A 12,255-nucleotide genomic window follows, 5' to 3' on the forward strand; every position below is an offset into this window, starting at 1 on the left:
TCCAGATATTGATGCCCCATGGCCGGTCTTACGTTCAATAAAAATAACACAAATAAAATAAATTTCAATGAATCTTTATATAGAACTTTGTTATATATAACAACATATGATGAATTGGCATCTAGACTATTGCTAAGCGGTATAAACTCATGGGACAGAAGCCTTTCTGATGTAAAAAAAAAAAAAAGAAAAAAAAGAAAATAGGAATGCATTCTCTGTATAGCAAATACCATGACAGGGCAATGCAGAGAGGTCACAAGGGCTTAATATAGTCCCTTATGGCCTCTGATTGGTTTGTGTGACTTTGTGTGACCAAAACGAATGCAACACGGTGTGTGGGCAAAGTGGGCAGGGTGTCCACACAAGAGGCAGGCTGCGACTAGGATTAAGGGAGGAAGAGGCGGAGCGTTCTGCATTTTTGCCAATGTCAGAACTGCATCCAATGTCATTGTGTCCAGCATGGGGATCACCAGATTGGAGAAGAGCACCCACGACCTTTAGGAGATGTCCAGAAAGTGCAGCAGGTATGACAGTTCCAAACCATCCATAGGTAGTATGTTTTTTTGGAGAGTGTTGAACCCGGATGGATGGGACTATGCTCACTATTGTGCGCTCTACGGGCACTATGCATGCTCATACATACAATCGGTGGAACACTTTGGGCGGATCTGTAAGGGAATATATCACATAGAGTAATAGTGTAAGAGAAAATAAAATAATAAAGAATCAAGAGTAAATACTCACAAACATGGAGCCAAATATAATCCTAAGGCTCTCATGAATAGCGCAGGAGGACTATTCCAGGACGTCCTCAATCCTGCTTCCTGATGGATTAGATGCAAGTAATGGATGAAAAAAGACGTCTTTTCAAAAGAATATATCTATGTGCTACTGATACATAAAACGATGTATGTAGGATATCTCTATATGGGTACTGTCTAAAGCCAGATCAGACCCAATAATAAAGTCCCAATAAAATTCAGTCCAGTATGTCATAAAAAAAGTCCAAATGGTACCTTTGGTAGCTTCTGTACCAGTGCCGATACGCGTTTCGCCCCTATGGGGGCTTCCTCAGTCGGTGTGATGTTCTAACGGGTCCTCTTCACTTTATGTACCTTGTTGCTGGCGTTCATTTCCGGATTCTGTCTGTCAGCTCGTTACTTCCGGGTTCCGGCGTTGTGCGCACGTGGAACGCAACGTGCGTTCCAACCTGTACGTCGTGCGCTCCACTTCCGGGTCGCACAGAGTGACATCTTAATTGTTGCGACCCTTGCGTCTCTGGAACGCACGACGTATCAAATGTGCGTTCCAATACATAATATCTACCCAGATGGTATATAGTGTAGTCATAGTGGTACATATTACAGTGTCTGGTCTCCAAAGGAAAATAGCAGTATTAAAAAACATATATAAAATGATCGAATTAATATTAGTAAAATATACCCAAGTAACTATTAAATATTGGTATATAAAATAACATTTGTTCTAAACTTAATAATCTTATATATAAAAATATAAATAAAAATAAAATCTAAAGTTTATACTATTTAAAAAAAGTGACACAATTCAAAATCTGAATTAAGACCATGTGGTATTAAAGTATTAAAATTAAAGATAAACTTCATTTCCTCCTTCCCTAGTTTGTTAATATAATCTCCACCTCTCCAATCTTTTTTCACTAATTTAAGGGGACAAAAAAAATAGATTTTCTGGGTTTTGGTTATGGTATATCTTGAAGTGATTAGAGACGCTGTGAGTTTCTAGTCCCTTTTTAATGTTCCTAATGTGTTCTGAAACTCTCACATTAACGCATCTAATGGTCCGTCCTATGTATATCAAGTTACATGGGCACTTCAAAAGATATATAACCCCTTTGGAATAACAGGTTAGTTGATCTTTAATGGAAAAGGTAATATCTGTAAATTCCTTAACTTCTGTTATATGCCCCCTCATGAAGAGGTTCCGTTTTTTGCCATTAAAGCACTTCTATCAAACACTGAACACATAGGGAACAGCCGTGGTTCGAGGATCTGTGCGTGGAGAGTGCCGAAATGAGGGGATCAGTGTTCGAAATATACCAACAACTGCAGAAGCGGAGATAACGAGGAGGACCCCTATTTAAATAGGAGAGGGAAAGACTTTTATGGAACACTTTCTCTGATTCTCAGTGGGAGAAAGCACTGCCTTTTCAGCATAAAATCTCTGTTAGCTCTCTGTTTTAGAAAATTAACTACAACCTAATGTTAGTCTGGTATCATACTCCAGAGTGGGTACATAGGATCTTCCCAGTTCCCACAGTACCAGACAGATACTGGAGATGTGGGAGAGAGGTGTCAAACATCAGGCATATTTGCTGGGAGTCTCCCAAGATAAGACCATACTGGCAAATGGACAAGAGGGTTCTGACCGACGTTTTTGAGAGCCAAGCCCCGTTCGCGTTTGAAAATGTGTTGCTATATATCTCCCCTTTACTCATTTAAAAATATAAGAAATAAATTATGCTAAATGTAGCTAAGTCCATTGTCTCTGCCCTCTAGAAGAGTCCCAATGTACCAAATAAGGAGCTATGGTTCATGAGGAAATTGAGGCTGCAGGAGCTATGAAGGCCAATATCTTGAATACGGAAGCGAAACACATGGAACAATGATATCCTTGGACTGCTTACAATTCTCGCATAATGGGAACTGAGAGGAACAAGGTCTTGCGTAGGGGAGGGTGTGAAGGAAAACCCAAGTGTCCAGCTGGAGAGGGGAGAGAGGAAGGCCAGGGTTTTATTTACAAACCTAGATCATATATATTCTCTTTCCTCTCTTCCAACTCTTCTACCTAAAGCAAATATTGTGATAACGAAGGTGGAGAGGTTGGTGACCTGAGTGAGTAGGGGGTGTGAACAAGAATTTAGAAAAATAAACTGGTTTAGGGAGCAAATTATATTGCTAAAGGAGTGAATAATAAGAATATGGTAGAGCTCAATATAACAAAAGATCACTTAGAACACACGCTACTAAAGCAAGTATTTATAAAATATATCTTACATATGTGTTAGATTTCTTAGTGGCATAAACATTCTTCTTTGAATATTTGGAATCTCAATTCCCTCCAGGCTTCTGCAATAAAGAAAATGAAACAAAGAAAAGTGAAAACTGTCAAAATGTGTAGTATATTGGACAATATATACTGTATAAGGAAATGGGGATGAAAAGAGAGTTGTTATATGCAAGGATTTAAAGTGGAGGAGGCAGTATAATAAAACAGTGCTGAAAGTAGTTGGACCTAGATTACATATGAAGAGGCTTCAATAAATGGAAAGATTACATATTAGTGGCACTTTCTAGGTCATTGTGACCATATATACAATATTGTCAGGCCGGACACTACCATAAGGAAGCACAGGAGCTCCCTTAGGGCACCCTCACAGGGGGCCACAAAATTGTTAAGGGCATATTTACAATGTTGTCACATGCCTACTTTAAAGAAGTAGTGGTTGCTTACAGCCCGTCACATTTCACCAGCAGTAACAAGGTACTACTAGCTGTTGCTATCCTCTGAGGGACAAATATTCACATGTAAAGGCAAAAATCCTCGCACCGGCCCCGAATATTGTGCGTTTCACATTTGGCAATATTTCTATGAGATCAGTAAGTAGGGCCTGGGATTGAGGGCACAATTCCTTATAACAGAGGTCTATTTCTGGACTGCATTCACTGTGGCTTTGGCTATTTGTGCCTTTCAGTGGTAGTGTAATCTTCTTGATTTGCCTCAGTGGATATATTTTGATTCAACTCACCACACATGTTTTTAATACTGCTCTTTAGATTTATTTTCCTATTGTCATACAGTTCATGGTTTATTTAAAAAAAAAATCAGTAGGGATGTCAGACTTTTCACTTTGAATACTTACAAAGATTTGAGTTTAAGAACATAGTCAAACTGATCTGCTTGTATCTTCTGGATGGGGTTATGCGAAATGTTCCTGTGAATATGAAAGAAGAAAAAACTCAATTGCAGTACATTGGTATAAATTCATAATAATGGCTTTATGAAGAACGTCTGTTTTATAAGCTAAGTAAATGTTTTTGTAAACATTCTCAACTTACTGTGCAATATTTAAAGAAGACATACAGGGAGTGCAGAATTATTAGGCAAGTTGTATTTTTGAGGATTAATTTTATTATTGAACAACAACCATGTTCTCAATGAACCCAAAAAACTCATTAATATCAAAGCTGAATATTTTTGGAAGTAGTTTTTAGTTTGTTTTTAGTTTTAGCTATTTTAGGGGGATATCTGTGTGTGCAGGTGACTATTACTGTGCATAATTATTAGGCAACTTAACAAAAAACAAATATATACCCATTTCAATTATTTATTTTTACCAGTGAAACCAATATAACATCTCAACATTCACAAATATACATTTCTGACATTCAAAAACAAAACAAAAACAAATCAGTGACCAATATAGCCACCTTTCTTTGCAAGGACACTCAAAAGCCATCCATCCATGGATTCTGTCAGTGTTTTGATCTGTTCACCATCAACATTGCGTGCAGAAGCAGCCACAGCCTCCCAGACACTGTTCAGAGAGGTGTACTGTTTTCCCTCCTTGTAAATCTCACATTTGATGATGGACCACAGGTTCTCAATGGGGTTCAGATCAGGTGAACAAGGAGGCCATGTCATTAGATTTTCTTCTTTTATACCCTTTCTTGCCAGCCACGCTGTGGAGTACTTGGACGCGTGTGATGGAGCATTGTCCTGCATGAAAATCATGTTTTTCTTGAAGGATGCAGACTTCTTCCTGTACCACTGCTTGAAGAAGGTGTCTTCCAGAAACTGGCAGTAGGACTGGGAGTTGAGCTTGACTCCATCCTCAACCCGAAAAGGCCCCACAAGCTCATCTTTGATGATACCAGCCCAAACCAGTACTCCACCTCCACCTTGCTGGCGTCTGAGTCGGACTGGAGCTCTCTGCCCTTTACCAATCCAGCCACGGGCCCATCCATCTGGCCCATCAAGACTCACTCTCATTTCATCAGTCCATAAAACCTTAGAAAAATCAGTCTTGAGATATTTCTTGGCCCAGTCTTGACGTTTCAGCTTGTGTGTCTTGTTCAGTGGTGGTCGTCTTTCAGCCTTTCTTACCTTGGCCATGTCTCTGAGTATTGCACACCTTGTGCTTTTGGGCACTCCAGTGATGTTGCAGCTCTGAAATATGGCCAAACTGGTGGCAAGTGGCACCTTGGCAGCTGCACGCTTGACTTTTCTCAGTTCATGGGCAGTTATTTTGCGCCTTGGTTTTTCCACACGCTTCTTGCGACCCTGTTGACTATTTTGAATGAAACGCTTGATTGTTCGATGATCACGCTTCAGAAGCTTTGCAATTTTAAGAGTGCTGCATCCCTCTGCAAGATATCTCACTATTTTTGACTTTTCTGAGCCTGTCAAGTCCTTCTTTTGACCCATTTTGCCAAAGGAAAGGAGGTTGCCTAATAATTATGCACACCTGATATAGGGTGTTGATGTCATTAGACCACACCCCTTCTCATTACAGAGATGCACATCACCTAATATGCTTAACTGGTAGTAGGCTTTCGAGCCTATACAGCTTGGAGTAAGACAACATGCATAAAGAGGATGATGTGGTCAAAATACTCATTTGCCTAATAATTCTGCACTCCCTGTAGAGGGTACTTCACTAAACTCTGAATTTCAACATACAAAATGGGACAAAACCATCTGGTGCTGAATGTGGATATTCGAATTGCAATATCCGGACATTGTTCACACTATTTAACAATGTCCAGACTTTGCAGACCAGACTTTGCATGAGCCTAAATATGGTCCAGATTTCAGATGGAGAGAATGCTAACAAATGGTTAAAAAAATCTTTGGTGGTGTGAGGACCATGTAGCTGCTGGCCAGTGGTTGCGAGCCAGCTGCCAAGTTACAAAGTGTAAAAAAAGAAAAAGATAAGCTTATGAAGTCAACAGGACTCCAAATTCCTGTAAGGGAGGTTTTACACCTCCCTTATGCCCCCAGTTATCATGCAGATATCACACAGTGAGCAGCCTGTGGTTGCTTGCTGTAACCAAACACTAATGACTGTGTAGCCATTGCTGCCCAGTCATTAGAAAGGCACATGGGAAGGGGTCTGTAAAATAATAAGGGGGAAGGTAGGGGTTTTAAATTATATAATAGGGGTAGACAGATTATGTCCACCCCCACCTGTGGTAAGCAGGGTATTTAAGAAAAAAGAAAAGCAAAAGGGGGGCATCCTATTAAATTAAGCAAGATGTTTTTTTTTTTATATACCCCCACAGGTTATTAGATTTATTGCTCCCCCTCTCAATTTTATTAGGCTGATGGTGGCTAAGCAGGATTATATATTGGGGGGTGACTAACTTCTAGCCACCATGAGGGTTAGGCTGGGGAGAGGACAATAAGCAAAATGTAGGGGTTTGATAGTGGTAAATAATATTATTAAACCTTGTCCACCATCAATCAGTGGGGACTGAGGTAGACTGGATAATCCCTAAATCCTGGACTGGTAGGCGTGTCTTGAGGACTGATTTTGAAACCACTGCTCTAGACCTTCAGGCCCAATAAGCGTCTCTCTCCTCAGCAGACCCAACTGACAAGACACCTATTACAGACCCAAACTGACATGGTTTAGAAACTTGCAGAATATGACAATAGGCTATATATAAGTTAATATACATCTAATAAGCATTGAATATTTGCTATTGTAATCACAATTTACCCATTTATCATCTTAATATCTGATACCACTGTCCTACATTGTTGTGTCCTTTATATTTCAAAATGTGGATATTTGCTGCTTTCTGCTTCAGCTTTATACTGATTGTACACTTTCACAATATAAATGTATTTTCCTATTACCGAATTCCAAGTTCTTTATCTGCTTATTTAGCTTTGGCGTTTATCTTTTCTAATATCAGGACATTTTAAAATTATGTTATTTTGGGGTCAACATACTTTATAGTGCGTTTCATTTACAAATACATAAACATGGTTAGTAATTACTTTCCTGCAAATGGTGCACGTTTTTCAGTTGAATAAAGTAATCAGCATACAAAATAAATAAATAATCTTACAGTTGTGATAAATCTTTAATATCTTTCAGTAACAAAGGAGGAAAGGTTTCAATTCTGTTATTAGCCAAGTCACTGTAAAGAAAAACATACAATGGTTAATATGATTACTCTATAAGATGGTTAATTCAAAAACAATGAATTACAGTTAATTTCAAACAAAAAGAAATTAGCAAAATGTAAGCCAAAATAGTTGACATGGAAAAACTCTCATGGATTCTCCTGGACATTGTCACAGATTGTATAGTAAATCAATTCTATAGAAGCAGACAGCAGGATTTCCCTGCATTTAACGCTAACGATTTATAATAATGAGCATCTAAGGATAAAGCATCTGTGAATATTGTTATCATAATTTGACGGTTTTTCTTTCTACAAATAATAAAAACCATTCCTTGAATGTTCTATATAACATGTAATGTAGCTTAATCTGCCGTTATTATATTATAACATCTGATTGCATTAACATTTACTATTTGTAGTGCTGCTCCAAGTAAGACTTACAGCTCATCAAGCATAGTGAGTGATGAAAATGTGTTGTCGCTGATTGTTCTGATTCTATTTTTCCTTAGCACTCTGTAGAAACAAAAATAAGGGTTACATAAGGACTGGAACATTGCAGTAATAAGCTCTTCAAAAGACAATGACATCTCCATGATCCAATGCATTTTTCACGTTATGCTCATAGTACATTATAATGCTTAATTAGCATGGCCTGATACAATGTTATCTTTTTAGTAAGAGGGATCGTTGCACCACTGGAACTAGCTGCTGGTTAGTTTATTATAAATGTAAACAGTGCTAAATTAATGCTTTTACAGCACTATGGGCTTAACGCAATAAGATCATATGGGGAACTGATTCTCCATATTTGTTCGCTAAGGTCGGTGAATTTAAGTAACCTTGAAAAATATAAAACTGATTTTTTTTTGGTGTGTGTGCATGTTGTTCCTTTAATTTGTGTTTTGTATGCATTTTGGTATTTATGCATTTTGTGATATCAGATGCTTCAAATGTCCCTGTCAGGATCCCGCGGGCGGCTGCGAGGGGAGGCTGCAGTCCGCTCGCGGCACTCACCCTCTAGCCGTCCGCGGTCCCCTTCCTGTCATGTGTTCGGCGGGCGGCATCCTCCCAGCCACGGATGCCGCCCGCGTCTTCCTCCAAGTCCCCCAGCGGCAGCATGTATGACGCTGCACGCTGGGAGACCGCCCAATTTGTTACACGCCGGGGTCAGTCACCTGACCCGGCGTTAAAGGCACAGTGCCTCAATCACAGTGGGAGGTTTAGATATCTCCCACGTGTGATTGTTAATTCTGATTGGAAATTATCCAATCAGAATTAACCTTCTGGTTTAAATACTTACCTTTCCTGTTCCTCCCTGCCCTGTTGTGGTCTTTGCTTTATAGTATTCATTCTGAACGTGTGCTTTCTGGTTACGTACTCTCTGGCTTGTTATACTGACTTTGTGACTTTCTCCTACCCTTTGACCTCGGCTTGTTTCTCGTTATTCTGTTTTCTGGTTCCCCTTACTCGGCTTGTCTCCTGACTATTCTGTGTGTGCTCAACCCGGCCACTCTAAGGACCAGTACTGCACACTTTCTGTGTGTGTGTCTGTGTGTGTGTTAGCGTGTTGGGTTCCCCGAATCGTGACAGTCCCCAAGTAAAATTTTTGCTGGGAAGCATTCATAGTAGCTGTAAGTGATAGTATTATTATCAGTTGTGATATTTTTATTACATTTGTAAAATTATGTAGCAATGTGTATCTGTGAAGTGATTGTTAGTGGATACTTGATATGATGGAAATGTACCATATTTGTATGCAGTGTATTGTTACAGACTGTGTCACTTCTATCCTACTGCCTCCCATGTCATTTTTAATTGACAGTTGATTGATACAGCTGACAAGAAATAGGTTAATCAAATTACATTAAATGTATATGAGGAGCCAATCTATGAAACGTGATAAGGTAAAGAACGTTCAATTTACATTTATGCAGGTGCATATCAGTTCAACACTAAGCATAAGAAGTGTGCTGATATATGCAGATCCGTTACATTGTACGGGATTACTTGACTATTCCTCATGTGTTATGGAAATATGCAAATTGGATATTTAAATAGAAATATCCAAATTGGTTGTATAAATTATGCATACTATGCTTTAAGGAGTTCCATTGAAGATATACTTAGATTACTTTATTTCTTTTCTACCGGTAAATGTTTCTTTCAACTCTAATTTAGCCTTAAAGAGATAATATCAATATAGCAAGCTTTTGGTGTCCTACTTAGAGCCTAGGGATCTAGGGCATTGGAGCATTGGCCATCTAAAACATAAGTTACACAGAAGGGGGAGCAAGCTTGGAAATGTTTTTGTCAGATAGTTGGTACTAGACAGTGCAGTTTTGATAGTTATGAGGCATTGAGGTGATCATTAACTATTTTGAAGAGATGTGTTTTGAGTTATCATTTGAAAATGGTAAGAGAATGATACAATTGGAGTTTACATGTTAGTGAGTACTAGAAATTAAAATTACTAAACGCCATATTATATCATGTGAAAAGAGGGCTACCCACCTTAAAGTAGCCAACACAAAACCTATTCTAAAGTAGTCTTTAGCTTTCCTACAAATGTTAGGCTAATAGATCACACCCTGATTGTGGGTCTGCTCTGCATTCACCAATCCAGCTTTAGAGCCAAACTTGATAAGACATTGATATAGCAGCACATCTAATGTCAAATAAGTCATTTTACATGTTTTATAGTGCTTAAACAAGTCATTGAATATGTACAATGATAATTCATTGATTGAAAGAAGTGGAGGTAATGTGTGACTGCACAAAAATGGGTCATACAGCCTACCCCATCCTTCTAGCCTTTCTCTATAACCTTCCACTAGCCTTTCCCATCCCCATCCACTTCATAGGCTTATTTAACCCCTTAAGGACCAAACTTCTGGAATAAAAGGGAATCATGACATGTCACACATGTCGTGCCCTTAATTGGTTAAAGTGCATGGATCCTTCCTGTCAATATACTGTATTTAAGTTAGAGGAATATTAAGATATATTTGATGCATTGAAAGCCAGTATACTAGTTTGTTTGGACCATATTCATGAATAAAACCAGTGATTGATTGCCCATTCACCTGTCATTTCTTCCTACTATGATGACCTTCTCTGACATAAAACAGAGTAAAGTATGGTTTGTACACCCGAATCCCAGAGCTCCATTGCAATGTGTATAGTATGCATGAGTGTACCACACAGCCACACTACAAAAAAACTCACAATGATGTATGGGTGATAACCTCTTCTGAGTGACTGGAATGTAGCAGCATTAACCCAGGAAGTAGTTTTCAAAGGCTACTAGTACCTAAATAACCTTTGAGGCACAGCACATTGCATCAACTGCATAGTAAGGAAATTTCAGGCAACGGCACCAACCTATAACTATTATTTTCATCCCTTTACTTATTGCATATTTTTTAATGTATTTTCTTTAAAGGAATTAAAATGTGTGTCACCTTCACCCTGGAACTACCGTTACATTTTACACTCTTTATTTATTTAAGGAGTTATCGGTTTTAATACATATCCAAATAAATGCAGAGTACAGCCATTAAACAGTATAAGAGTATCGTCATTGAAGAGAATATGACCCAAAGACCACATTATCGCCCAATGTATAGAGACGCATTAATATGTACAATGACAGAAAGTATTTAGGGAGGAAGGAAGGGAGAGGAGGATGGGGAACGCCACTTCTAGCACCGCTTCATCGCCTCATCAAAATACCACTGGCGCAAGGACAGACTAAACTAGGAAAATCATGCCCTTAAATTTTATTAAAAAGAAACAGTAGTTTTAATACTATTTTTGATACAATATTATATACTATATACTACTATAAAAATAAACTATGGAATACTATATATACATAGAAAAAGTATAATGCTTTTCTAAGCCAAGTAATTTTACATAATGAGAAATAAATGTTTCATTTTAATAAATTTATATTCATGCAGTCACCAGACACCACGGCCCTAAATCTTATTTACACCCAGAGATATAATTGCATTTTGCAGCGGAATTACTTACAGAACAGTTAAGGTTGCACAAGAATTGAAAGTCGTATTTCTTAAACTGTGGATATTGTTGCCTTCAAAATCTCTGAAATAAAACAGTCAAACACTGAAGAAAGATATATAGTATATGGAATCAAACATTAGCTACAACTCCCATAATTCCCTGTAATTCACAGAACAATGATAGATCAATTGATCCACAGTTTGCCGTATGCATTAGTATTCATTATCTTAAAAAAAAATATCTAGCACAGGAGGCGTGTTCTCGCAATAAGTCATTCTACTGGAATGCTGATGAAAGATGCTCGGCAATGCTTACAGCCACATTTTTCTAAGCATGCAATCAGATTTTAGATTAACAACCTCCAGCTGTTATCGGAATAGAAAAACTTCTATTGCTAACAAAGAGAACAGAACATTACTGCAACTTTTTCCAGATTTGTGTTCAGGAAGCTTAATGTACTATACTTTAATTAAAACCAACATTAGCGTTTTGTTTTATTTTCCCATCATGAGGAAAAGATATACTTCATACCATGAATACTTACAGCCAGTTTAATTTAGGCATGTGTTGACATAAAGGTTTATCAGGCAAACGACCAAGGAAATTGTCAAGCATTACACTACCAGGAAAAAGAAAAGTAAAAACAAAATGTTTTAAACAGTGTACACAGTAAAGCAATAGATTATCTTTAAGGAGGGGTATTTATGCCAAAAGAAAAAAATGAATATGTTCTAATATGCTCTTTATTAATAATAGGGGAGATTTATTAAATTGTCCTGTTGTAACAAGTGGGCTAAACACTTAAAGTGAGATAAATGGAACCAGAAGGCACATTTTTGACACACTTTTTTACAGAACACTTTAATAAATATCTCCGCTAATGCCCTACTAATTGTACCTCTGCTTTTCACACACTCACAAATAATATAGCAATTAAAAAAAGTGTATTAAATACAACTCTTAGTTGATCGTGGGAACTGCCTATCCTTTACAAGTTGCACATGGCGCAATCTCATTGATCGTGGCGTGTACATGCTGTTACTGTCTCACT

General features: G+C 38.0%; 1 protein-coding gene across 1 annotated transcript in view; it reads right to left on the bottom strand.

Moving 5' to 3' along the window:
- RXFP1 (relaxin family peptide receptor 1) overlaps positions 1–12,255 on the bottom strand; it is a 351,549-nt gene that overhangs the window by 15,028 nt on the left and 324,266 nt on the right. The window contains exons 9-14 of the mRNA XM_063458232.1: positions 11,749–11,823; positions 11,214–11,285; positions 7,620–7,691; positions 7,119–7,190; positions 3,902–3,973; positions 3,036–3,107 (exon numbers count right to left, since the gene is read on the bottom strand). Of these exons, the coding sequence (XP_063314302.1) occupies positions 3,036–3,107; positions 3,902–3,973; positions 7,119–7,190; positions 7,620–7,691; positions 11,214–11,285; positions 11,749–11,823 (435 nt within the window). The remainder of the gene's footprint in view (positions 1–3,035; positions 3,108–3,901; positions 3,974–7,118; positions 7,191–7,619; positions 7,692–11,213; positions 11,286–11,748; positions 11,824–12,255) is intronic.

The sequence above is a fragment of the Pelobates fuscus genome, chromosome 6 (assembly GCF_036172605.1).
Source record: "Pelobates fuscus isolate aPelFus1 chromosome 6, aPelFus1.pri, whole genome shotgun sequence".
Classification (NCBI taxonomy): domain Eukaryota; kingdom Metazoa; phylum Chordata; class Amphibia; order Anura; family Pelobatidae; genus Pelobates; species Pelobates fuscus.